At 42.8% G+C, this 27,251-nt stretch overlaps 1 protein-coding gene across 1 annotated transcript in view; it reads right to left on the bottom strand.

The window, feature by feature from the left end:
• The window catches only part of LOC147716895 (uncharacterized), a 476,733-nt gene extending 452,440 nt beyond the window's left edge, over nucleotides 1-24,293 (bottom strand). Inside the window, exon 1 of the mRNA XM_086923790.1 lies at nucleotides 23,679-24,293. Within this exon, the coding sequence (XP_086779916.1) occupies nucleotides 23,679-23,757 (79 nt within the window). The 5' untranslated portion in view covers nucleotides 23,758-24,293. The remainder of the gene's footprint in view (nucleotides 1-23,678) is intronic.
• Nucleotides 24,294-27,251: the final 2,958 nt, after the last annotated feature.

The following is a 27,251-nucleotide window of genomic DNA, read 5'->3' as shown; positions in this document are numbered from 1 at the left end:
GCGTCTTCGGTGTCGGTCAGGCCTCAGCAGGCGTCGTCAGTTGCACAGAGTGAGCAGCGCTCACGGCGTCGAAGGGGCGCACAGGTGATGCGATCAGCAGCGGTGCCGACACGAGGTCCTCTGGAGCTAGAGCCGTACTCCCACTCACTGGCGTTGCTGCTGGCGTCGGTCGGGCCCACCGTCCGGTCGTCGTGATTGCTGGTTCCTTCAGAGGTGCTGGATTCACACTTCCAGCAAATAGCACTTTTAGCAGGTGAAGTCTTTTAGCCCTGTGACTTCAGCAGGAGACTGGCACTCTTCCAGTCCTTGGAGATTTTCTTAGCAAGCTTGAGAGTACACACACAGTTCCTCTCTCCTGGTTCCTTGGCAAAAATAAAGAAGCACTGCAGGATTCCCCCAACAACAGCACACGGGCAGAAGGGGTAGGCAGTCCTTTAGATCAGCAGGCCTCTTGTCCTTGGTTACAGGGTTCCTTGTCAGAAGTGATCTGATTTCCTAGTTCAGGGGTCCTTCTCTTATACCCCTTTTCGTCTTTGATCCCTTTGTCTATGCCGGGGGTTTCCCAACATCCTGGGTCTGTGGTGGGTGGAGCTAGGCAGTAGCACCTGGCCTATTCATTGAGCCGGGCTGAGTCCTCAGACGCCCCGCAGGAGGTGGAGCCAGCATTGATACTGGCGGGAGCAGAGCTATCGCCATCCCGGCAGGAGGTGGGGCTAGGATCGTCCACGGCAGGCACAGAGCCATCAGTCGCTTGGCAGGAGGTGGAGCCAGCATTGTATCAGGCAAGGCAGGCTATCAACAACTACTCTCCCCCTACTCTCAACGTAAATGTCCCACTCATCCCACACTGACTCATCCAGACCTCTTGGAGCCACCCAGCTCCTGTCACACACACGTAAGACTAGCAGAGACCAGATATGGTTAGACAAGAAAATAGACACTTTCTAAAAGTGCTATTTTCGGACCCAGAGTCCAAAAACCATCCACACCAACGGATGCGTAATTAAACCCCGAGTTCAGGGATACCAAACTCGACATTGCACCATGCTCCCCGAGCCAGCTAGGATCATAGTACTAATAATCCCGGCGGCCCATTCTAATCAATGGAGAGCAGGCTACCTCGCAATAGTGAAGGACCAAGATGGCGGTAATTCACTATCAGGACATGCCAACTTGGTCAGGCGTGTCCTACCTCAGACTTACCATGCACCCTGCCCGAAGGCCTACCATAGGGGCGACTAACATGAAGCCAAGGGGAGGTTTGGAGGGCTGGCAAGTAGGTATACCTGCGCAGCCGGCGTGACAGTACAAGACTGCACGTGGGTCTCGCAATGACCGACCCGTAGACATTCTTTTACGAGGCCGCTCCTGTGGGTGGCACAACACGTGCTGCAAGCCCACGAGCGGCATTTGTATTTACAAGCCCCGGCACTCCTGGTGCACTAGACTAGGGACTGACAGTAAACCAAACAAGCCAAACATGGATACAATAGATACATCAATTTAACCTAGGGAGCACTTGCGCTATGGCACTGATCAGCAGTGACACGGCGCCCAAAGCATATACCAGCAAAACATCGTAAAACAGTAGAGGCAAACAGAAAAAATGGAGGAGAGACTCAAGCCAATGATGTCAGGTCTAACACACCCCATATAAGACGGGACAGTCAGTACATTGTGGTGCAAATGCTCAGGTACTTGTGCTGGCACGAGTTTGCCCTCCTGGTGTCTTTTATTTTATTGGAGTACGGGGGTGTTAATAATAATATTAAAAAAGTAATGTACCTTAAGCCGCCAGCCGCCTCCCGTTTCGCAGCCCCTGGGACAGACTCCCTGTGCAATCCCCATGCTGCTCTCATGCTATCAGAGCAGCACAGGGATTGGCCTGAGCGGGCTGAAAAGATGATCCGCTCAGGAGAGAGAGTCGGTGGAGCTTCTCCAGTCTGGCTTTCCAATGCACCCGGGTTGGACAAACCCAAGTGCGCATTTGTGTTTGGCCGGACTGAGACACCAGCCAAAAACACATGAGCACTTAGAAGTGCACCTACCACTCCTCCTCCCATGCCCTGGCCTCGCCCCTTCCCTGCACACGCTGGGTCAGAGCCGGCAAAAGAAAAAGAAAACTATGATAGAACATCGTTTTATTTTTCACCTGCTGGCTCTGAGCCAGGCAGTGGGGCAACGCTCCTCCGCCATTGCAGAGGAGCCGTCACTGCCTGGGAGTTACACCAAGAGAAGAAGATACAACAAGTGAGTCTTGTCCTTGAGATCATCTGCTTACTATAGCAATAAATATATCTTCATGAACCATAGCTTAGCAGATATGTGCCTACATTTTGCAGTAGACACATGCATTGATTACATATATCTACAGCTGTGTCATATTTTTGTTATAAGCAAGCAACCCGATGCTGGAAGTGGTAATAACGTTTCCAGTTACAAGCCCAATTAAAAAAAGATTTGTGACTGGTCCTGTGATGTGTACAGATAAATCACCAGGGAGGCAATGTAAGACAATCATGGACTGGGCTACAGTCGTTAAGAACCATTCAAGATGTATCATAACCTTTGAGGATAAATGATATCTCAATGAAAACAATGCAAATCATTCACTTTACCCACAGCTCGGGGACTGAGATGTCAAGGCAAAATAGCAATGCTAACAATATCTAAGTTTGCTGCATGCGACAATTTGAAGAAATGTTTGAGCTGATATGCGATCAAAGGATCACACAATATACCTCCCTCGGAAGCTAGGTGCCATCTTAACATTCATGGATATATTCTGCTTTGCAGCACTTGTGTCAAAATCCCTGCACTATGTAAAATGAGGAACATCACCCTGTATGCCTGGGAGATTGAATGTTCAGTAAATATTGTTTGATATTTACATTTGTGTTTCACACCTGTCATCATCATCTTTTCAACTTTATTTCGGTTATTAAAAAACCCAGAAAAGTACAAATAGCAGGCTACGTCTAAAAATATGACATAGTATAAACATTTCAATTCAAAAACATTTCCAGATAACAAGAAACTTGAAAGAGCCTTTGGACAAAACCTTTTTATCTAACAGCTGTTTTTAAACAAAAGCTAAAAATCAGCAAACATCACTCAAAATGAGCCATAAACCCAATTAAAAGTGCATGGTGTGTTAGGGTATTGTTACCTCTTTTTCTGAGAAGCCACATAGAAGTTTAAGTAGCTGGCAAATGAGTAAACAACACAGCTCCTAGTATCTTAAGGCATTCTGACTATGGACAAGCCCAAGGAGGAGCACAGAAGCATAATGCAGCGGACACTCTGTTTGGTGTATGCGACACAGAAAAAAAACATTTGCTTGTCGTTCTCCACTGACTGACAACCAATGGGGCAAAAATGTGTGGGGTTAACATTGCTCCTACAAGAGGAGGTAAAAGAAGCAGTTGGTAAAATACCCGGTCAAAATTAACTTAAAGAGACATTGACAATGGCGTATTCACTAAGTCCATAAAATCTTCAAAGTAAACATTTAATAGACAGGTACTGGTTCGTCAAACTGTCCGAGGGAACATCAGAAATTTTAAAGCCAAGGTCAACATTCCAGTAGTGGTCTTTAATGAGACAGCCAGAGTTGCTGGGCATTGATGTTGGTTGAAGTAAAATGTGTTCAATCCTAGCTTAACCAGCCATAGTTTAAAATGTGCTATCCACAGGATCCTAAGGGTTAGTTGGTAAGCTAAGATTTCGAAATGGCACGATCTGTATGTTGCAAATTGCTTGGATGTCCATATCACTGCCCAGAATAAAATAGGCTTAAGATATGCTTTGTCTGAAATTTGCCTAATATTTAGGTCACACCTTAAGGGAAGTAGTGGAGTATCTTTTGGCAACTTCAGTAGGGGTCTGCATTATCTCCACAAATCTAAACCAAAAAGATCAGCACTGTATACTTGGCCATATATATTTCCAGTGCCGGTGAGATAGGATAGGAAGAGGCTTTATTTGCAAATCTGACAATAGACCCACATTTGTGCTTAAGGGACAGAGTGCTTTTTCCAATCTGCGCTGACCAACTACTGGACTCTGACAATCTCACCCCAAAATAGTCAAATTCTGGCACCCTATCCAAATTGGCTCCATCTAATGCCACATTCCATTTAACTTTCTTGCTGTGTGTGAACATCATGTATTTCGTTCTAGATTTTTTTTTATTTCAAGGTCATGGTCTTGACAAAATTGGTTAAACTTCCCCAAAAGGTCATAGAGAAACTAAGGGGGTGATTAGGATCTCGGGCGGACTCAAGTCAGCCCGCCACTCTAGCAGAAACGGGACCGTCCGCCCGCCTGCCATGGGGTGGTCCCGCCATCCCAATCCTGATGCAGCCGCATTTTAACAGTGCGGCAGCACCCATCGCAATGGTAAAATGCCATGTGGTGCATTGCCATGCACAACGTGGCAGGCAACGCGTGGTGCCTGCCACCTTGTGCATGACAATGTAGGGGGTACCATAGGTACCCCCCAAGTGCAGCCCCCCCCACCCACTGGGGGCCCGCAATGGTCCCCAAAGCAAATCCCAGGCAACCTTTCCATGGAGGCGAGGCCTTTACACCCCAATATCATAATATGTATGGCTGTGCCTGCTAGGCACCGCCACCATATATGTGCCCCAGAGCTGCATTGCCGACGGCAGAAAAGTGGCAGACAGACTTTCCGTCCACTGCGTTACCCACCGCCATTGTAATCTGGTAGTGTGTAAATCTGGATGAGATGGAGGGCGGATAGCCACTGCCGGGCAGGTGGTGGAGATCCACCCGCCATCGTAATTAGCCCCCTAGTGAGCATGAGTGACTGAGCGAAAGGTAGTACACTGTTACCACAATCCTGGGGGATCAGGGTTGTCATGTTCTAAGGTTGCCAGAAACCATTCCTTTCTACGATAAGAGGAGATTATAGTGGCACTGTGAGCTAGCTAATGAAAATAGGCTAACATACTCAGTGAGACCTATTGCATTGCAAATGCCTATGTCTCAGTATTATTAAGTCTTAGCCTTTCTACATATGTGTGCAGTGTTGTCGGGCATCCTCTTCTTTGAACACCTAGGTACCCATCTGTGGATGACGGTTTGCACTTTAAAAATTATTAAATAAATAAATCAGTATATACCATAAAGAACTACATTTTAGTTCACTGACCTACAAAATTTTAATGATTTTCAGCCATCAAAGGTAGCATACTGCTGCTAATGGCTTTTGTCAAGACACTTTGGCACCAATTATGTTTGGCCCAGAAAAGGGTGCGATATATTGTGCGCCTGCTATATCCCAGTGCAGCAGGGAACAACATTTATCAGGTTTGTTCAACAGAATTCAATTGCAATTATTGCAGATATGAAGGATAACATGTGGATTTTGGTGCAGTGTTTATTGCATAAATCCTGAGTGAAACAAATGAGGTAAACAAAGTTATCACACATATCTCAGTTAATCAGGGGAACTACTAATCGTGCACTTAGACTTTAAAAACAACACATGAACATGGTATTTGAAATGTGCATTTGAGCAAGCAGTGAAAATATAAGTAAACAATTGTAGGAAATCGGGTTACTGAGGAAGGGTTTTGAAACCTACTAAAGCAGCAACCACAATTCCTGGCAGGGTAAAGTCACAAGCAAACCCCAAATTATCTTGTGCTCAACACTCTGTTAGCTTGGCCAAAGCAGTTAGGCTTAACTTTGAGGCAGTGTGTAAAGTATTTATGCAGCACTTCAAACAGTAATAAAATGACAACACAAGAACAAGCATTGGTATAGCCAATAGGTCTCGCTTTTGGGACTTTATAAGTATTTAGTTATGCAGCACAATATCCTTGGTGCAACAACATCAACCGTTGCATGGCTAAACAATTAAAAGGTCCAAGAGGCGAGATCTATTGGCTATGCCAATGCTTGTGTGGTTATGGAGCCTTGAGGGGAACTCTGAAAGCATGGTATTGAGGGAGTCCCAGGCATAGGTGGTGATTGGGGCGCACCAACAAACATTGCACAAAACGCCACCAGCACTAAAGCCGGCTCTACCCTCGTGGCCAGTCCGCCTCATCCACTGGTACCTCCACTGGCCTTGCTTCATTAGTAGTAGCTGCAACTCACCATGGATCGGCAATGCAGGATTTGCACGCACACAAAACTAAGTTTGCAAACTTCATAGTCTCTCTGCTTCATACACAAGCACTTTTAACATGTGCTACCTGCACTGGAGCCACTGGAATTATGCAGCAGTGTTGACTAAATTATGCCGCCAAAAAAAGGCTGCAACATAATGCAATATAATTTCTTATACTTTATTATTTTGACATTTTTACACATATTAAGTCTCTGCAAAGATTCTGCCTCATTAGTACCAGTGCAACATTCAAATGCAGGAGTGAGAAAGGTGATCAGTCAACCTTTGCAAAGGGCTGTCCACTTTGCAGCAACAAAAGTCACATTTTTTTGTAACTTTTTATCCGTTTGAGCTACAAAAATTATTAGTTAAAACTGTAAGAATATGCAGTGGATGATATATTATGTGGCAAATATGGCAGAGCCATAATTATATAGACATTTGCAAACTAGGATATTTTGCTATTCATGTTTGAACTGCTCTTGGCGAAGAAAGGAGGAGAAGTGCTGATGACAGAAATTGTATTGCTCTAAGACAAATGGCTTATGATTCCACTTTTAAGCGTATTTTGGACATTGTGTGATTGGAAATATATCCTACTTTGTGAATTTATTTAAATGCCAATAACTCATGATATATCTTAAATGAACAAGTATATCCATTGGTTGAATTAAATAACACAATAAGCTGTAACTGGTCAGTGAAATGCCAAACAAATAGTAAAAATTGGGATGTTTTGCACATTCCGGCCACACCTCTGATCCAATCCTTGGGTTATCCCTGCCCTCGGAGTCTCCGCCCACAGTTCCCCAACTTTTTTTTACCCACTTCGACCAATGTGATAGAATAAAAACTGCAGGCAAAGCAAAAGAAGCTTCTACTTCCCAGAATGCAGTAATTATATACATTGAAACCCAGAACAGGAAACATGCCTTCTGATGGCCAACTGCCAATCCTGTGTGTGGTAACCAATAGGAGAGTAAGGGATTTTCCACAGAAGTGGAAGGAGTTACTCCTGGTCCCCTGGACCTATATTCAAGGGTCTATATTCAACCTCACCACGCACCCCGGGGTGCGTGGTGAGGTTCCTAGGCACAACAGTCTAACCAGGTCTTCTAAAACTCTTGTGAAGTCCCAGCCTCCCCCTTGACTAAAACCCTGTGAAGCAATTTAAAACTCCATTCTGAGTTTCTCTATATTTTTCCTTGCCTAATCCAGGTTGAGAGGATACCTACTGTAAGTCTACTAGCAGGTTTTTCTGGAATCGAGGGTTGGGTACATGTTAGTGTGTGTATACCACCCACTTTCCATACACTTGGTCCTGAAGAAAACCTGGTAGATCCCGTCGCAGATTGAAACATGTCGACCACTATCCCACACTTCACATAGATACAGTCGGTCATCACAGCCAACTGAAGTATCTTACAATTATTTTTAATATTGTTTAGTGGCTTCAGAATATAAATCTCTTTCAAGAAGTTATACATGGACAATGTTTAACATCACCCATTTTTTTCACTTCACTCACAAAAAAACCCGCTCCACTGTAGTCAGGTGTCGCAGCACACCCGGATGGCACTCGGCTGTCCAGGTGGGACCCCGATGATGAAGCATGTCACCAACCAAGTTGGTGAGTGAGGGGTCTTCCTACAAAAGAAAATCTTTCTTTTGCTATTTCTCTTTCTCCTCCTATCCCATTTAGGACCATTTATTTGGTCCTCTGGGGATACTCCTTCTGTTGTATTCTTCAACTGCCAATCCTCCCTATATGGACACCCCTGCCCAGCACATGCAGACTGCACCAGAGCCAGATTAGCATTAGCATTGCTACCCCCAGCCGTTGGTGGATGGGAGGAAAGAGGAAATCTTACCATAAGATGCACAATAAATGACATGGACAACTCTTTGTGGATGAAATGGTGTTGTAAGTGTATCAATTACACAGGTTGTGTTAGCTGTTACTATGGTAACCCTCTTGGGACACACTGCCCATCCTAGCTAGCAGGGGAACAATACTAAGATGCAGTCCCCTCTATGTCACCCTGAAGGCGACGTGGTCATCTGCATTTAGTAAGCAAAATCTTTTTTTCCCTTTAGGCCATCCTACCTGTGCCCTGGACTAGTATTTCCAACCGCTATGTAACATCACACTAAAATCAAAGGCATTTTTGACTTAGCGAAGAAATTAACGTGTGTCATCTGATGATTTGTCGTTTCTTCGTTGCAGAGCTGGCACTGATTGGCTTTGAGTTTGGCTTTCATGCCCTCTGGTGTCTGATTGTGGACTTCATTCACGCCGCCATTCTGGCTCCAGTGTTCTGGCTCCGTGAGTTTGCTGAGGGCTAGATAGTAAAACATTTTTTAAATAGCAGTTTTATATACTGCAAACTTGACCCGATGGTATTGTGGGGATTTACAAGAGCATTGGTTACCATATGAAAACCCTGAGCATGATATGCCGCTCACTCTGCCGCCTCCGAGCCCGTCATCAGCGGTCACTATGCCCTGGCTAGTTTCCAGCTAAGGAGTTGGGGGCGGGGTCACTGTCACATACAGGAGTTGGGTAGGGACCAATGTGAAAGCTTTCGATGCTTACCGTATGGCTTTCTCCACTAGATACTGCAACATGAGAATAATTCAATAATTCAATTCAATTCAACATGAAAAGGAAAACGCTGCAGCTCACTGGTGCTGCTTTTCTCTGCTAAAATTCAGATGTAGAAATGCGGAGTCTGCCCCACCCTTGGATGGCATGGTGAGTAATTACCTAGTCAGAGGCCTGATGGAGCCCTGTTACTGGAGCTCAAGAGCCTGGAAACAAGTATTGGCCGTTAAAGTAACGCGGCAAGCTTGAGGCCACACAGAAAGCGTGTGCTCGTATTTTAAAATGACCACTCACTAAAAGTCTCACCAGAGCAGCGAATTCGCTGGCTCAGTTGAGACCTAAAAACCCCACACCAAATGCAATAAATTATTTGATACCAAAACAACAAAACTCCAATCAGATAAACTGTAGATATGCGATTTCAAAGATTTAAGGTAAAAATTGTGCCTAAAAGCACAAAGCACCACACGTCGTTATCTGGTTTATTCAAGACCGGGTGAAAGGCACAATTTCAGGCTGACCACGATTGAGCTCGGGCAAGATATAGGGATCAGGTTAATCCTGCTGCAAGAGTTGTCTTCTAAATTCCAGGACAAAGAGATACGTTTGCGGTGCATTGGGCAGCAAGTCGCAGGGAGGGCATTGCAGATTGTCGTCCCTGTGGCACGAAGAGAAGGCCGGGCATTGCAGAAGCTCATCGCTGTAGAGCAAAGATCCTATCGGACGTTGTGAACAGTTTTTGCTGGAGATTCACTTTGACAACTACCACACGTTGTCGATGTTGTAGTGAGAAGTGCAGTTTTCTCGTTGACAGTCAGTACTAGGTGCAAGAACTTTTGCGAACAGGCTCATACATGGTAGTGAAGAGCCCAAAACGTAAAGATTTCTCCACTTTCTTAATGGAGAAGCTCATCGGAAGCCACACCAAGGGTGCAGGACCTGAGGTGCACCTCGTGGGGTTCAAGAACTCACTTGAGACGAGGCCAGAAGGGTTCAGGCAGGTCCAGTTGCAGGTCAAGGCAGCAGATCAGCTGGGCAGATCCAGGTAGGCTTCTGGAGCTTGTGAGTCCTTGTAGCTCAGACAGGAGGTCAATCAGCTGACCCTTCCAGTCACTTTAGCCTATTATGAAGGGTGCAGAGGTAGTCTTCCTTATCAGCAAGACTGGCAGTAGAGTAGCAGGACACCTGTCCTTTGGTAGCATCCACAGGTCCAGAGGTGTACTGAAGATGTGGGTCTGAGGGTTCACTATATTTCAGCTTTGCAGTTGGAGACGTTTCTGTAGGTTTCCATCACCAGAGATGCTTGAAATTTCCTGCCTCCCTGCTCTGGCCCCAGCTTATCTGGGGACACAAAATAATAGTGTCAAACCCTTTGTGAGTGTGCGGAGGCAGAAGGCTTGTGTTGTACAAGTGTGGTAGTGAACAGCTCCACCCCCTATCAAGTTAGACATGGCCCATCCTGCCATCACCTATTTCCCCTTTGTCTCGCTGTCTGGGAGCAAAACACAAAGACCAACTGCCAGCTACTTCCAGTCATGTGGCCTAGGAATCAGGCTGCAGGAATCAAATAGTTGGGGCTAAGAAAATGCTAACTTCCTAAACGGGGCATTTTCAGAATTGTGACTTTATATATAACTTTACCATTAAAGAAATTTTTAAATTACAATTCTTTAGAAACCCAACTTGACATTCCTACTTGCTCCAAATTGAAGGCTATCACGTATTAAGGGTAATAAGGTAAACCTGTGTTATCCTCCGAGAGAGGTGGGCCTTGCAGTAGTGAAAAGCAAATGTAAGGGTTTTTCACTACCAAGACATATAAAATGTAAAAGTATATGTCCAACCTTTTAACTGCACTCCAATGGGTTGTTGAGGCCCTACCTTAGGGGTTACTTATATGTATTAGAATTGAAGGTTTAGGTTTGGCAAAGGTTTTTTCTGCCTGGTCGAAATGACACTACTAAAACTGCACACACAGGTTGCAGTGGCAGGACTGAGACATATTTTAAAATGCCAAACAAGTGGGTGACACAATAAGTGCTGCAAGTCCACTGTCAGCATTTTATTTTCATGCCCCTATTGCATGCAGTACCACTTTACTAGGGGCTTACACGATAACAAAATATGTCAATTGGTTGCTACCGTATTTTAGGGAAGGAGCACAAATACGTTAGTTAGCATTTGGTAAAGTGTGCAGAGTCCTTAGGACAGCAAAAATAAAGCTAGCAAATACAGGAGGATGGAAGGCAAAATGTTGGGGTAGAACCACACCAAGGATGCCTGGTCCAACAACAATAAACTATGGAGCCTTTGTATCCATCATTGAAGTATGCTCCTGTTGAGGGTTCATGTATTCCATCACTAGTATGAAACAACTGAAACACTATAGAAGAAAAGGGATGACAGGTTTCTTAATAACCTGACAGTTGGGAAATCGTTTTAGATGTCCTTGTCATTAGTGAGTGAAATACTTCATTCATTAATTTAAATAGCCTACAGTTCATTGTCCAGCTTGTGTTGAGAGTGCATGTTAGAGGATTGTCAACATTAATTGTATCCTTTTTGCATGATAACATTCTGTACCAATCATCCAGAAATGGAACTGTACAGTTGAACATCTCTGAATATTGAGCTCACAACATGTTTTTCCATAGGTTTTCCCTAATAACCCAACCATCGAACTGATATATCTCAGAGGAAACAGGATTCCTTCTTGGAAATTCCTTAAGTTAAAGACTTTGTTATGTTTTTAACAGGACAAACCTTAATCATCTAATGATTTTTTCCATTAAATATTCAATGATAGGTTCTGTTTCTGTTCGCCAACTGCCTCACTGCAGTGCAATAGCTTCCCCTTCTCTACTCAAGCAGGGTTAAGAAATGCATACCACTCACTCCACAGAAAGCATGGAACATGGCAAGCTCTGCATTATTCACTGTCTTGCTTAACAGGTGGAAGATCCAAGAATAAGTTAAAGACACACCTCCGAAGCAGTTTGCAACTTCACTCCAGTCTACTGGTACTTGTACAACTCCTGTAAATTGCAACAATTAAGACAACACACAAACACACACACACTAGGACCTCCATAAGATGGTACTACAGTATATTTATGTGCCCTCCATGTATTTTCCACATCCTCTCAATGGGGGTATCTACATAACTTTCTAAATTAGCCCTGTCTAAGTCCATGTAGATTTTTGAGATAAATGCCCAAAAAGGAATTTAAAAGGGAATTATTTACAAAGTTACTGTGTATTATTGTAAATCCAGCAAGGATCTGGCCCTCTTGTATAATCATTGAATGACTCTGTTCTGATTGTGCTGATTCGTATCAACCCATGTTAGTTATACAGTGTTCAGTGTGCAGTACGATTAAGCCTATTTCTGTTAAAGGTATCATAGCAGATGAATAGCATTAGTAATAGAGTCTGCTAGTACATGATTAACAGGAGTTAAACACGTGGACTACCACAAGCAAGTAGAGTGTGATTCAAATAAGTGATTAAATCAAGTAAAATAAATGAAACATATGAGATATAAATGATTATGAAAAAAAACAAAAAGGAAGAGGAACATGACATTATTTCAACAAAATGCAAACAAAAGTATAAGTCAACTGAAATTCCTAGGTATATTCTTTTAATGCTTACAGACCACAAAAGCAGAAATAAGGGAAAAAACATACAGAAAAAAACAAATATATAACAGAGGAAAGAAAAGTTCACTATACTAAAGAACATCAGGTAATAATTAAAGAAATTATCTTTTATGTATTCAATGAGTGAATTTGCAGGTAAGCTTATAGGTACTCTATGAGTATTGACAAATACATAGAGGAATGAATAAATAAGATTTTTTTTAAACAAATTATCTGTCCCCTGTAGGCGATAAGATTGTTTTAACACCGGGTTTTTATTAGAGGAACACCGTGTAAATCACTGTTGAAATTAAAAAGGTGACCATTGAGAAACAATATAAATTGAAGAAATTCTCTTTTTTAAGTAAGTGTTATTAGAAACATTGTTGAATAAACATAAAGTGGGGGAAGAAAAGCATAATTGAAGAGGCTTCCAACATTATAGTAATATAAGGGAACTGAGGCATGACTAATTAGGAGAAAGTGAAAAAGTCCATAATAAGCAAGAGGTACGTAATTTTCAATTAAGGAAAAGCATGCTACGTACCGACTAGAAAAATTACAATATGAATGATAAAGAATAATTTGTACATCCATTGAAGAAATCATTGTTTAACCTCTATGGCTTACGGCCCTAGTTGAAGTTAAATGTGAATATTGAGATGGTAAATATGATGGTATAATGGAGTTGATGTGTATGTGAAAGGGAAGCTGGAGAGTGTATATTAGAAGTAATGGTAAATATGGTGAGAAAAGTAACATTGAACATGGTGATGTAACTATGACTATCCTTGTCTGACTCATATTTGAATTATGTTTCTTATTTTTCACTTTTTAGACATATTCGTTGTTTTTAAAACTTTGTCCTGAAGAATGTGGGGTAAACCAGCAGCATACCACCGAAATGCTGCGTCAACAACTTGTGATATATAATTTGAGTATTTGTGTAACGTAATTTTGTGACGATTTGTGATATATAATTTTAGTATTTGTATAATGTGATTGTGTGTTCATGAATATATTGTGATATTGCTTGTGATTTGCTCATGGAACAAAAAACAATGAAATGTTTATGATTTGATGAAACTTGGTTTATACATAGATTTAGAAAACAGATGTAAGGGTGTTCATAAAACATGAGAGCCTGTATTTAAAATAATATGATGTTTTTTAGATTATGAATTGGGCTTGATAGTATGCAATTCGATGACATTTTAGATTTTCTGTGAGATACTACTGCAGTATGATATTTTATGTGCTAAGGATTGTATCATTATAATAAATGACAGATATGTTTACATCACACAAGTGTCATTGTATGGCTGGTTGAATGGAAAATCGTTGTATGAGTTTTTCCCTTTAAAAGAGTTAGTAAATTGGTGTGTCAGTACGTGTGTGCTATACAAGAGGGATTCATTACTGTTGAGCTGTAGCCTTTCCTTGTTCCACTGCTTCAACTTGGTCTATTCTAAATGCAACTCTGAATCTGTTGTACCTCTGCAAAGATTGTACCAGAACTTGGGAGCATCAACAGGAAGACAGTGTGGTTTCGGTACAGTCAAGCATGGTGTTGTAGGTTGCTGTGCTCAGGGTGTGGTTGGGTATATTCATGATCTGTACTGGGCTGGGTTTCCGTAGTAATGGTCACCCAGGGCAGTGCTCTGCAATCAGTGTGGAGAGTCGGAGTTTTGCACTGGGCAAGAGATGTTAAACCTGGGCTTCTACTTCCAGTGTTAAGCTGATGACATGTACTGCAGGAAAGGGGTATAGATTAAGCTTACAAACTGCTCTTTCAAAGAAGGTGATCTACTCATGAACCTCTGCCCACGGCCAGGGAACTCTAAGAAAAAATGTTGAGTTTTTGTCTCTAACATTAGTTCTTGTTTTAATCATGTATTGAGACATTTACAAGTGATGGATGCATTGCGATGCATTTGTTCCCTTATTTTCCACTGTGTTCATTGCCTTCTAAACACTATTTTTGTCCGTGGATTTTTCTGTTTATGGCTGGAATTTCCTTTGGATCCCCTGCTGAATGTTTTGCCTGGATCTTTCCTCGTCTTTGATTTCAGGCAGAGATTGGTGCCTTGCTATTTACTTTTGCGTCAATCTTCATCTTCAATCAAGAACAACAAGATTGCAAAGGTTTCTTGCCTTTTACTTTTTTACTTCTAATTGGGACCTTCTAAAGGAGACACCTCATAACTTTCACATACATTTCTCTGAGCACCATGTCTAGAGGGAATCACCCTTTCCTAGGGCAATCTACAGCAACACTTTAGAGACCTTGTCAGCATCCAGTCCTCCACACATATAAAAAGGCAAACGTAAGTAAAAGCCATGTGTTCAAAGCTGAAAAACCATATAGAGAATAATTTAACTTACATTTTATTTTTTTAAAGAAGTACTAATATCACCAATTTATGTAATCTTGAAAGTATATTTTTATTCTTATTGTGAAGACCTAGATATTTAGATCATTGCTTCATAGGAAGAGGAGTGTATTAACCAACCTAGAAATAAGGACATGGTCTTCAATTTCAAGTTTAATTAATGGTCTGAGTTGTGAATAGTCGTAGGATGAATCACTGCATCGAAGCCTAAATATGTTTCTCCCACATATGTCCTGCTTGTGGGTGATCTGCATTAAAGCTGTAAATTAATGCAGAATGATATGCTCAATTGTTCCTCCTGTAACTATGATAGTGGAAGGAGTTTTAGGGCATTTGTTACTCATACTTTCTAGATCACTTCTTGGGGAATCAGTCATAAAAAAGCTCAGCACAAAGGAAGCATGATTTGCACATCTGTTCAACCCCAAACCTACTGAAAGTACTTCATCAGAATCAAGAACATTTTAAAGCATTTACACTAAATAGTCAATAAACAGGGAAGACCTCCTTCATATTACTTTTGTAAAGCTACGGCTAACTTCTGGAAAGTTAGGACTCGTAGCTGCCTTACTTTCGAGTTCGCTGTTTACAATGTTGACAGATACTGTAGTGGCTGGCTTTGTCTGGCTTTGTTTTACATCAGTCCATTGGCTGAGGTTCTAGCCAATCGACGGTGGTTGGTTTTGGGAACGGCACCAATCAATGGCATAAAGATTTTGGAAATGGCATTAAGCGGTTAAATGCCATTGCCGCTTTTTCTTTCATTTTTTGTCATCCATATGTTATTAAAACTAGTGGTTCGATATTCAACCCATTACTAAGCCTTTAGGTTAACTCTGTCTTGTGGTGTGGCGGATGTGCGCCGCCTGCTCTCACGCATTCGGCGGGTTCGGGTTGCTACCTACTTTGTGACATGACTATGATTGGTCGCAAGAGGACCAATCAGCAGTGGTCTTTCGCTACTTGCACCAATCGATGACATAAAGATTTTGTTAATGGCACAAACGCGGTTAAATGCCATCTCCGTTTTCTCTTTCCTCATTTGAGATCCATAGGTTATTACAACTAGTGGATCAACAGATCAGGATGCCTTTAGGTAGATTTGGTCTTGTGGCGTGCTGGATGTGCGCTGCTCCCATGCATTTCGGCGGGTTCGGGTTGCTACCTATTTTGTGACACGACTATAATTGGCCGCGAGAGGACCAATCGGCAGTTATTTTTCGCAAACCTGCACCAATCCGCTTTATATTTATAAAATGAGAGTTTGCAAATGGGTGTTTTAGCCGTTTCCTCCCAGGTCCGCCGGTCAGATGACCAACAACGGCTTCATGATTGGTTCTATGACGGATTATAAGCAACTGATCACCGTTACGTCGGTACCTCCCCCTTGGCTCGGGATGAGGCCAGAGGTACTGAAGGACAGGTAAGGTGCAGCAGGTCGCTTTGCCCCTTTCGTGTGCATGCTTTTGAGAAAATTCTTTTCTCATCCAAAAAAGGCGTATTAGCTACTCCATTGACTCTATAAGACAAAGCATAAATAGATGGAATACCATAGGAGAGTTAAACTATAGTTATCCTGGCAGTTTTTTAAAATCAAGGATTTGTCTATGCTTCTCACTACTACTCCAGGTTACACACTACTGATACAATTAACAAGAGTAGTTTTTTGAACATACTACAGTTCTGTGGTTTTTACTACAATCTTTTGTTCCATGTTTGGCGATAGCCCTTGATTTTTCAGCCATTTCCTTTTTTAAGTGACTATATACCAAGGGTGTATGAGTACTCCTTTAAGAGAGCACATGTAATGGAGATTTACCTGTTAGGTTGTTAACTTTAATAGGATAACCTACTTAGTTGTAAATAAGCATTTTCCATTACCACAGAGCGGGGCCTCCATTTCCTGAGCAGTGGCCAGGAGAGGTGAGGTTTACTCCCAAGAACGTTTGGGTGAGTAAGAAACATTCATAAAAATTTCATTTCTTGACATTCTTTGTGAAGGATGACTTAGAAGCAATTTAAGGAAAATCTAATTGTTGACAGTTAGCACGTAGTATATGTGTCAGACATAGTTGTGAATACATCTGTGTGTTTTGAATTTTTTAGGAAAGAATCCTTTTGAAATTATGGGTACACCAACGCAGAAAGTATCTTGCGGACAGTATAGTATCCTGTATTATTTAGTAACAACATTTATTTTTGATTTTTGTACGTGTTTGCAGTAGTGTATTCTCAAGATCCTGAAGAAAGCCTGGTAGGGAAGACGCCCCTGCATGGCAGAAACATGTTGACCACTATACCATCTAGTTTGGGCAGTCATTATTTCAGACTGTCATACACTTTGTTTTAATCTTGACACCATGATTTATTCCCATTAAAGTTTCTCCTTATATCATGGTAGCCAATTTTAAGCAGCACTTTTGTTTTTTGTTTAATCTATTTTCTCACTTTAATCTTATTTTCCCACACCATCTCACCCACACATAACATTCTGGGTTGGATCCTTCGCTGGAGGTCTTGGAGAATTGGAGAGAAACACACAATATCATCAGGTGTGTCTCCTTATCTATCCTTTGACCTGTTACAATCCCAGATGACGAGGCTCCGCCACATGGGTGGGCTGATGGGATTCATTTCCTCTCACTCATACACAGAGAAGATCTGACACATAGTTTATTTCTGTCTCTTTGCTCAGTCTTCAGTGTTTGATACAGACCACCACTAGTCTTTTGCTGTGTTGTTACCTCCTCGTACCTCCCTTGATTCATGTGAGAAAGTGGATTATTAGTTGGGGTGGTCATAAAACCCCACCAAGTAATAATGTCACTATTCTATATCAGGTCCAACTAGGCTACTTTCATTTAAACCTCTGATCGGTCGTCGATACCTCTGGCATAGAGTAGTCAGGCATAACTCAATGGAACAAGTCTAAAGCATTTATCATTATCAGTACAGTCTGTAAGTTGAAAACACAACACAATAAAAATCCCATTTGAATTTTAAAAATTGTATATTTTTTACTGAGCAGATTGATAAACATGAAAACAACAAATATTGGATCAAGATAACTGGAAATATGACTTTTAGGAGAGTTAGAGTTTTTTAACCCCTTCCGTGCGGGCGGTTTTCCCCGCCCATGCTGACTCCGCCTTGCGCGGGCGGAGTCATGACGGAACGGTTCCGTCATCCGCACAGCTCACCCGTAGTGCATGACGGAACCGTTCCGTCAGCAGCATGGAAGGGGTTAAAGCCAAAAAGTGCAAAGCACCAACGATGGGTATCTGGTTGCTATAGACTGTGTCAAAGTAAAAAGTTACGGTCAACTGCGACGGAGCATGATTCGGAATCAAGGACCTGGTTAGTCCCAGAGAAAAGTTTACCTTTTGACTTAGGGCCTGATTTAGATTTCGGCAGACAGGTTACTCTGTCACAACAGTGACGGATGCCCTGTCCGCCTAAATACAAATCCCATAGGGTAATATGGGATTTATATTTCGGCGGATGGGATATCCATCACCGTTGTGATGGAGTAATCTACCTGCCAAAATCTAAATAAGGCCCTGATTCTATGTTCTGGAGGATTTTTCTCAGCAGTGGGTCAGGGATTTCTGCTCTGCGTTGGTCCCAGTGAAATCCTCCACGTTGGGACTTAGAAAGTTTTCTGGAAGTCAGGTTGCATTCAGCAGGGCAAACCAGGAAGTTGAATCCGACCTGTGATGCGATAAAGGTGGCAATGGTTCAGTGACAGTCCCATGGGCGCCTCTGGTGCACTCTTGAGGGGGGCAGTCTACACGCTAACACCAGCCACGGGTCCAGGACCTTTTGGGCTCGACTTGATGAGCTGGACAGGCAAATCCCAGTTGGAACAGTCAGCTGATTTATTTTTTGTTGCAGGTATCTTGCAGCTTTTGTATTCCAGGAGCTTAACAGAAGGCTAGCAAACAGGCCCTTGGAGTCCACTCTTGCGTGCTGAGTTCAAGTGAAAGCAGGTCCAGCCCTTGCAGTTTCTCTCTTCGGCTAAAACTGCAGGCTCCGTCTGTCTTCCGAGTTCCTCTCCTTTGGTTCAGCAGATGTGGTCCTTTTACATTTTCCATAGGTCCAGCAGTGTTCTGAGGAAGCCAGCTAGGGATGCCACTTTTATGCCTGGCACTAACTTGTGAGTGGGGGTGACTCCCTAACAAATAGAGATAAAGCTCCCAGGGGCAATCCTCCCCACTTCAACATAATTTCCTGGGGATTTGGCACTAAAATTCCCACAATGTCCTCCTCCACCAAAATGTAACATGACAGAATCTTTCTTTCCTTGGTCAGAACTATGTTTCCCCCCACTGGGATTAGTGCCGCTCTGGCTACTTAGAGAAAGGCAGGGACAGGCCTAGGTGTGGGCTACATTTACCTGTGACAGAGGCTGTCCCACTGAAGCGTACACCGTTGGAAGTGTCCTGTCAGTTAGTGGGTACATTTACTCCCAGTTAACACCTTGGCTGCTAGGCGTTTTCCCCCTCCTGTGCTGGACATTGATATAGTACACTATTCATGACGAGCTCAGCTCGTCATCAGCACAGCTCAACTGTGCATCATGACGAGCTGAGCTCGTCATGAGCATCGAAAGGGTTAAGGTTATTTTGTTACTTTTCCTGAAAGCAATTCACACTGTCCAGCTGGCTGCCAGGTGACAGTTGTGGATTATCACAGTATGAGACTTTAGGAAGGAAAATTCCAACTTTCTAAAAGTCAGGGAAAAGAGGAGTTAGGCCAAAGGGGTCAAGGCACAAGCAGGGCAATATTATAACATGTTAAAGAGAAATGTGCCTGTGCCTCGCATTTTTTTTAAAGCTAATTGTCTTTGCTAAATAGCCAAACCCATTGATTTCAGTTTGAACCGGTGTATTTATTTTCACCTTTTTAATATCACTATTTTTTATTCTTAATTATTTCTTTCAGTCTGAAAAAGACATATGTCGTGTCATATCAATACATCCTTGTTCTCAAAACAATTTAGTAAACATACTTAAATAAGACATAAATGTGCAATACAACATATATCACTAACACTTTTTACATGAAAATCATTTTAACAAAAAAGACATCCAGTACATATATCGCTATTGGTGATATGCTTTTGATTATGATCCTTAAGACTCTTTAATGTCAATATTCGATATCCAATCTTATACAGGGCAAGTTTGTTTGTGAAAAACTGGAGATTTTTCTCTCTAATCACAAATTAAATTATTCAGTAGCCCTCTGTATATTTATCTGCCTAGATAAATATACAGAGGACTACTGAAAACTTCTTGGGATCGGTCTGGTTGGAATTCCTATAAGAAAGTCAAGAAATCATCTACTTTCACCATAAGAAAGTCCAGCCAAAGAAATTATTATTATTATTATTATTATTGCATTTATTGAGCGCACAGCTACCCGGAGGTTTCCCGGCGCTTGCCTTGGGAACCCGTCCTGGCTTTTCCCTGTGAGATTGCCCCTACAGGGCATCCCCAAGGTGAAAGCCAGGCATCCCGCCGCAGGGGGGCCGTTGTGGAGATTAAGCAAGCTTAATGCCCAGAGTTGCAGAGTGAGAACCCATGATTAGAGCAGGCACCGAAGTGAGAATTATCGAGTCCGTGGACATTTGAGCTCAAGACCCTGCCGCGTCGGGAATTGAACCCTGGTCCCGGGTCTGACCTCAGCTTCCGGGTCTGCCTGCTCTACACCGTGAGCCACACTTCTCACGGAAAGAAGTCTGAGACCGCAGTCAAGGAGGCACATCCAATCAGAGCTCCTATGGCTCAGTTGAGGCCAGTGTAGAGGGAGGGAGAATTCAGAAATCCCGGCCCAGTTGGGAAAGGGATGTAACAGCGAGATGGGTATTAAACATTGTCAGGAATGGATGTCAAACAGACTTCGACTCCTTTACTCGGATTTGGGAGTCATCCCAGCTCCCCTCCACTCAGAATGTCTCCCCAAAAAACTGTTGTTCTCTGCGAAGGAGTTTTCCCATTACTAAAGAAAGGAGACATCATACCCATCCATCCAGGAGAGAAAAGAGGAGCATATTTCATCTTGTTCCTAGTTGAGAAATGGTCTGGGAGTTGTCAACAGTTGTAGATGTAAACGGATGGACTTGTGTGGCTCATTTCAAAAGGGAGACCTTACAGAAAATAATCTCAATTCTCAAACACTAGGCCTTTTGGGCTACACTAGAGTTGAAGGATGACTATCTCCATATTTCCTTCCATTCAGAACATCAAAATCTCCTGAGATTTGTGGACGATCATATGCACTTCCAGATTAGGGTGCAGATTTTGAGTTTATGACTCTAATCCTTTTTGCCACGTGGGCTACTCCTTCCACATGCATTAGCCACTACACATTAGTACAAGGAACATAACTGAATGTAATTTTGGGCTGCAAGTTACTCTCTTCTATGAAGTAATAGAGGGAGATGACTTTGATTCATATGTATTTTTTTTTACTGCATGAATTACTTAAGTGATCTTGTTTTTTTAGCTTAGCAATAAACATAACAATAAATCAAGTGAGTGAGGGACAAGGAGGAAATGTCTCCAATGACTTACTTGTTATTGGATCAAGTGAGGAAGCAGGACTAGTAATGCAATTACCAGTAAATAACTGAAGACAATATTTGACTGAAGTCAAATAATGATATTGCTAACTAAGGCCGGTTTTGCCCTTTTTTATTTTAAAGGTTTTATATAGCGTTAAATAGACCCAGAGGTATCAGAACGCATTACAGAATCAATAGCAAGGCAATAGTCATTGGTTCAAGGTTACATACAATTATAAAATAAGGGAAGTGAAAGTCTAAGGAGGAACACACATTAATATATACAAAGAAACAATTGTAGGGACATGAAGGATGGAAATACTGATATGTGGTCCAAACAATTAACAATTTAGGAACCATAAAGCGCTGGCTAGGGTGGATCCTGTGGTATCAGATCGCTGTACAGAATCAAGTGCAAGGTAATAATCATAGGTTCGAGATTAAATAAAATATAAGATAGGGGAAGTAAAAGTCTACAGAGGAGCACACATTAATGTGTACATAGAAACAATTATAAGGCCATGGAAATTACTGAAATGATGTCAAAACAAAAACAAATTAGGGACCCTGGAGTGAAGGACAACAAGAACAATAAATGTGTACAAAAGGAAAGAAAGGCCAACAGATCAACCGAGGTATGAACTGATCCCTAGAGCCTAATATAAATCAGGTTCAGTTTGATTCATGGGCTCCAGTATTTATTGAGGAGATGGTTTTTCGGGTCCCCTTTCAAAGCCTGGGCAGGAGGGGTTGCGGCGATGGCCCCTCGGGAGGGAGCTCCAGGTGCTGGGAGCATTACCTGAAAAAGAGCGTGTCTGGATAGTTTTCCTTTTCGTTTAGATTTAATTTTTTAGTATTAGCCCTAAAGTCAACTAACCAGTCTCAACAGGACTCACTCACTAAAAGTAAATGAAAAATAGTGTGCCATCCTTAATTCTAATTGACTAACCATTTCAAAGCGGTGTGTTGGGCGCTACCCAGTAGCGGTCGGCAGTAGGTGTTTCTATAGGGCGGTGACGTGGGCAGGAGGAGGGGCAGGGTGGGGGGAAATAATGTATGGATTACGGAGTTTTACAGGTAAGTAAACATTTAAATACATAAAACGAATTTCGTTGCGCGCACTGCATCACATTTGGTGATGCAGTGTGCGCAACGAAATTCGTTTTATGTATTTAAATGTTTACTTACCTGTAAAACTCCGTAATCCATACATTATTTCCCCCCACCCTGCCCCTCCTCCTGCCCACGTCACCGCCCTATAGAAACACCTACTGCCGACCGCTACTGGCGCTACCTAATAGTAACTTCGGCGGCAGAGTATATCTTGAGTTGTCAGCGAGTTTTCCTGGACCTGGGGGTGGAGAACAGTAAACAATGAGCCATGGAACATGCCAGGATTTCTGGTAACCCACACTTGTTACTCTCCATTGGAGCACATAATACTACCTCGTGCACATGAATGCCAACAAAACCCTCTACAGAGGAGCTCACAAAAAAAAACACCCCGAAGTTGCACCTGCAAGCAAACTTACTTAATTTTGTCAAAAGGCACTTCAGTTAATAGTGAACTCTGAGAACAAGGATTCTAAAGGTCTGAATTTGACAGTGTGAATGTGCAATTAATCAGTTACATCCGCATGTACATCATGCACACAGACATTACAGAAAGTAGTCTTTTTTTAATGCTTTGTTACCTTTGTTCATTACAGTTTTAAATCACGTGTTTTTTCTTTTTCATGTCATCAATATTGTAAAGGTTTTAATTAACTACATACAATAACATTTTTACTTACTTACTTACTTCATTTTACCACCGAACTTTTAGGTCTAACTTTTTACTACTCACAATAAAAATCGCTTATCCGAGAACGATTTGGCGAGACCCTCCCTCTCAAGGCGAGGAACACATTCTACAAGTAAATAGTCTTCACTCAATCGCTAGTACACCTGGACCTTACAGGTAGAAGCGACCCCCTTTCTTTAAGCAGCGACCTTTCGCCACCATTTCCCCCCATCCCACATGCCCCGTTGGTTTAACCCAGAGCCATCACTCACAAGATTCACCTCCATCCTCAGCGCTCCTAATCACGGTTGCCATGAAAACCCGCGAGTGACTCACTCTGAAATTCCATGAACGTGAGATAAAAAATGTGCGCGCACCCACACATCAGCTAAACACAATTTAGCTTCACAGTTACAAGGGCGAGCGGATGGCGTGATAGCGATGGCAGCTAAACACACAGCGGCTTTTCCCTTTCCAAATTAAAGCAGGACATACGATCCCAGGGAGGGGAGGGGGGGGGGGGGTTATGGGCATGCATGCGCTTACCTTGCCCGGCTGTCCCGGTGCCACACAGCAGCAGAAAGAGCAGATAAAAAGAGAGCCGGGGTTTCCCACGCCCTTCCATCCCCGCTGCCGTCTGCTGTCCCTCTCTCCTTTCCAAGCTTTGCTCGTAATCCGAATTCCGGGTTTTTTAACACTTTCCTCTGTACCAGCTCTGAAAGAAAGGTGCAGCACCCTTCAGCACCGGCGGCGCGGTGACTCCGGAGCACACAGGGCCGCCCAATAAAAAAGATCTCCGCAGCGGAAACCCTCGCCCAGGCAGTGGGTGAGAGGAAGGGCCGAGCCGCCCCGCCGCACTCTCTCCACAAACTGCAGTTTCGAAACTTCACAACTCTTGCTCTGCTCCCCGGGGAATGTCCTGGCGGGGCAGCGAGCCTCGGGGCACGGCGGCAGGGTATCGGCAAACACCACACAGGCACTTTATTCTTTAAATAAACAAAACAGGTAGATTATGCCGTGAGCTCACTCGAGTGCGGACCTTTCCGCCTGACCTCCCCCGAGAGGCTGAGAAAGGGAAGTTGGACGGCTTAGCCGCTCTCCGCGTGGGCTACAGTATCTCGGGAGGTGCAGACTTAACCAGTATCGCTCTCGGAAGTATTTGGGCCAGCAAATAATTGGTTTGCGGTTTCGACGTCGTGTGACTGACTGAGTGTATTGAAACTGAGGGCTGGTGGTGCTGAAGTCAGACATTGGGCACCTGGGAAGACGATAACGCGGAGCCAAAGTTTATTTGATGCTGACAAAAAACAAGAAATCTATCTTAGTTCATATGACCCAGATGGCATCAGGGAAACTGTTACATTTGTGCCGAATAACAAATGGGCAAAACTACATTGTTTTTAAATCAGACACATTCCAATTCAACTATGAAAAGCTTTTATCAAACACTGAAACTTGCACAACTGATCCGCACCAGTGAGCCAAATGCCGAGTGCCCAAAATGTGTCCTCCTTAACAGTTGAGAGGATTTACCTGCCTTATCTGGCAACAGGTGGCACCGGCGCAACTTTAGTTAAGGAGGAGCTTTGAGGAGCTATTAAACCATATTTCCCCCCAAAATCAGTACATCCTTCATGGCGCTATGAAATGACTTCAGACTCCACCTGGTGTGCTGATGTTCAGAGAGGTTTCAAGGCAGGGGCAAAGTGGGCTTTGGCCCAGGGCCCCAGCCTTTCAGGGGCCCCTCGTAGAGCCAGCTCTGTTCTGCAGTCTTGCCCGAATGACCGTGAACATTTCTTAAACGGATTGTTTTAAACACCGTTTCTTCAAATTTATTTTTAATGTGGGTGATTTGTGAGAGTCTATTACAAACATTTCGCAGAGTAATGTTGTGTTATGTTTCAGGCAACATCCATGAAAGAGTTTATTAAAGATCAAAGCAGGACCTCACTTAAAGAAATGGGTGGGTGTCCCAAAAATTATTCGCAGTAATATTAGTGAGCTGCTGCTGTGTTACCATATTGAAAACACACGTCACTATCCCAGAATAGGAGGTGTAACCACATTTATAATCCAGACGTGTGTTCCTGTCACTGTCAATGTCCTAGCCAAAGAAGGCATGAAAGAGCTGAAATCGGATCATAAATTCAAAGCTGTTCTGAACAGGGGGTCCCTAAAATACATTTGGCCCAGGGCCCCCAAAATCCTTAAGATGTCCGTACTGATGCTCTGGCACATGACTATGGAAGAGTCACTCTGAGAATGACAGCCACTGTCACTTTCATGTCTTAAATCAGAAGGATGAGAGTTAGCCGCTCCATGCGTTCGTTTCTAACTTCCTGGAGTAGCTCGAAGCAGCCTAGAAAATGTAGGGCCGCATTTAGCAAAACTGCAGTCCTCTTGCCCCGCTTAACTCACGGATCTCTCCCTTTATTTAGAGTTAGAGGAAGCCGTGGGTTTACAGTGGTGCAGCCTGCATTGAGTCCAGTGGAGTAAACCACAGCACGCGTGCCACAGGTCCATGAAGTCAGGGTGATGGTCACCTGACCTACTAAGGACGGACGACCCTCACTCTCTGACCACCAAGCGAGACATGGAAGTCACAGTTATGGAAAAAAGGACAGTGGGCTCCAGGTGCAGGGAAAGAACTCCATGTACAGCAAGGCCATATTTTTGTTTTTGTGAAATAACCCCCACTTTGGGAGTTTGTTTCTTGAAACCAAAACTTTGCTCACTAGGAACATCAAACATGGTACCCACTCATCAAAGCTTCAGTATCTTCACCAGAGCCGAGACCCTGCAAACCACAGCACAACATAACCTAACACTGCACAAAACAGCACACCACAACCACTGCCACCGGAATTGTGTGATTCTGCAACTGCGACATTTGATTCTGCAACTGCGACATTTAAGGCATAATTATGGATTTGCCTAATTTAACACATAATCCATCATCTGCTGCACAATATGCAGATATCAACCAAAAACAAAAAAAGTATCCACCTCAAACAGATCAAAAGTTACAAAAATGTTGTAAGTGTTCCTGCACAATGAAAGGCTCTTTCAGAAAGTGACTAGTCATCTTTCTTTTGCTTATTGCTGCATTCAGATTTTACTCGGATACAAATGAGGTGAAATCTATTCTGATACAATGTTAACGGGAGTAAAAATGACAACATTATGAAATAACATTATCACAAAGTGGGCTGCATTATGCAGCATAATTTCTTTTTTCTTGCTGCATAATTTAGGGAAACCGTGCTACATAATCTGGTCCTCCTCTGCTGCATAATTTCAGTGGCCCTACCTGTAACGTAATACAGCATAGCACATCCTGACATATAACGTTATGAAATCTAACTAAATGCAGCATAACCCGGCATGACACAACATAACATAATGTAACATCCTAACACGGTACAACACAACATAACACACTGTAACAAAACAGAACATAACCTAACAGACCCTACTTAAACACAGCATAGTACAGCGATCCATAACATAACAGCACACCACTGCACAATGCAACACGACACACACTAGCATAACAGCACATCATAGCATGACACAAAAAACACAATGCATCAAAGCATAATATAACATTAGGCTGTACGACACAGCATAATACATGGCATGTAACATAACACAGCATGACACAGCATAACATATACTTGCATAACACAGTTTATCACAGTATAATACTTCTTAACACACCCTAACAAAACTCGCAGTAGCACAGCATGACACAACATACCAAAGCACAACATAACACAGTCTAGCACTAGACAATACTACGTAAACAACATAACATATTACACCATGCCACAATATAACACAACACACCTAACATAACACAGAACGTACAACATAACACACCATAACATAGCATAATTCAGCTTGACACAACACACCTAAAAAAATAGCATAGCACTTCATGGCAGAACATAGCACACCATGGCATGCAGTATGCATTGCATGACACACCATTGCATAACACAGCATAGCAAAGCGCAACCCAATTAATCATGCCTTGACATAACTCAGCATAGGACAGCGTGACACGCCATGGCAAAGCATACCATAGTATAACAAAGCAAGACACTGCACAACACA

Source organism: Lissotriton vulgaris, chromosome 5 (genome assembly GCF_964263255.1).
Source record: "Lissotriton vulgaris chromosome 5, aLisVul1.2, whole genome shotgun sequence".
In the NCBI taxonomy this organism is placed as follows: Eukaryota; Metazoa; Chordata; class Amphibia; order Caudata; family Salamandridae; genus Lissotriton; species Lissotriton vulgaris.
This window is presented reverse-complemented; position numbering and strand designations above follow the sequence as displayed.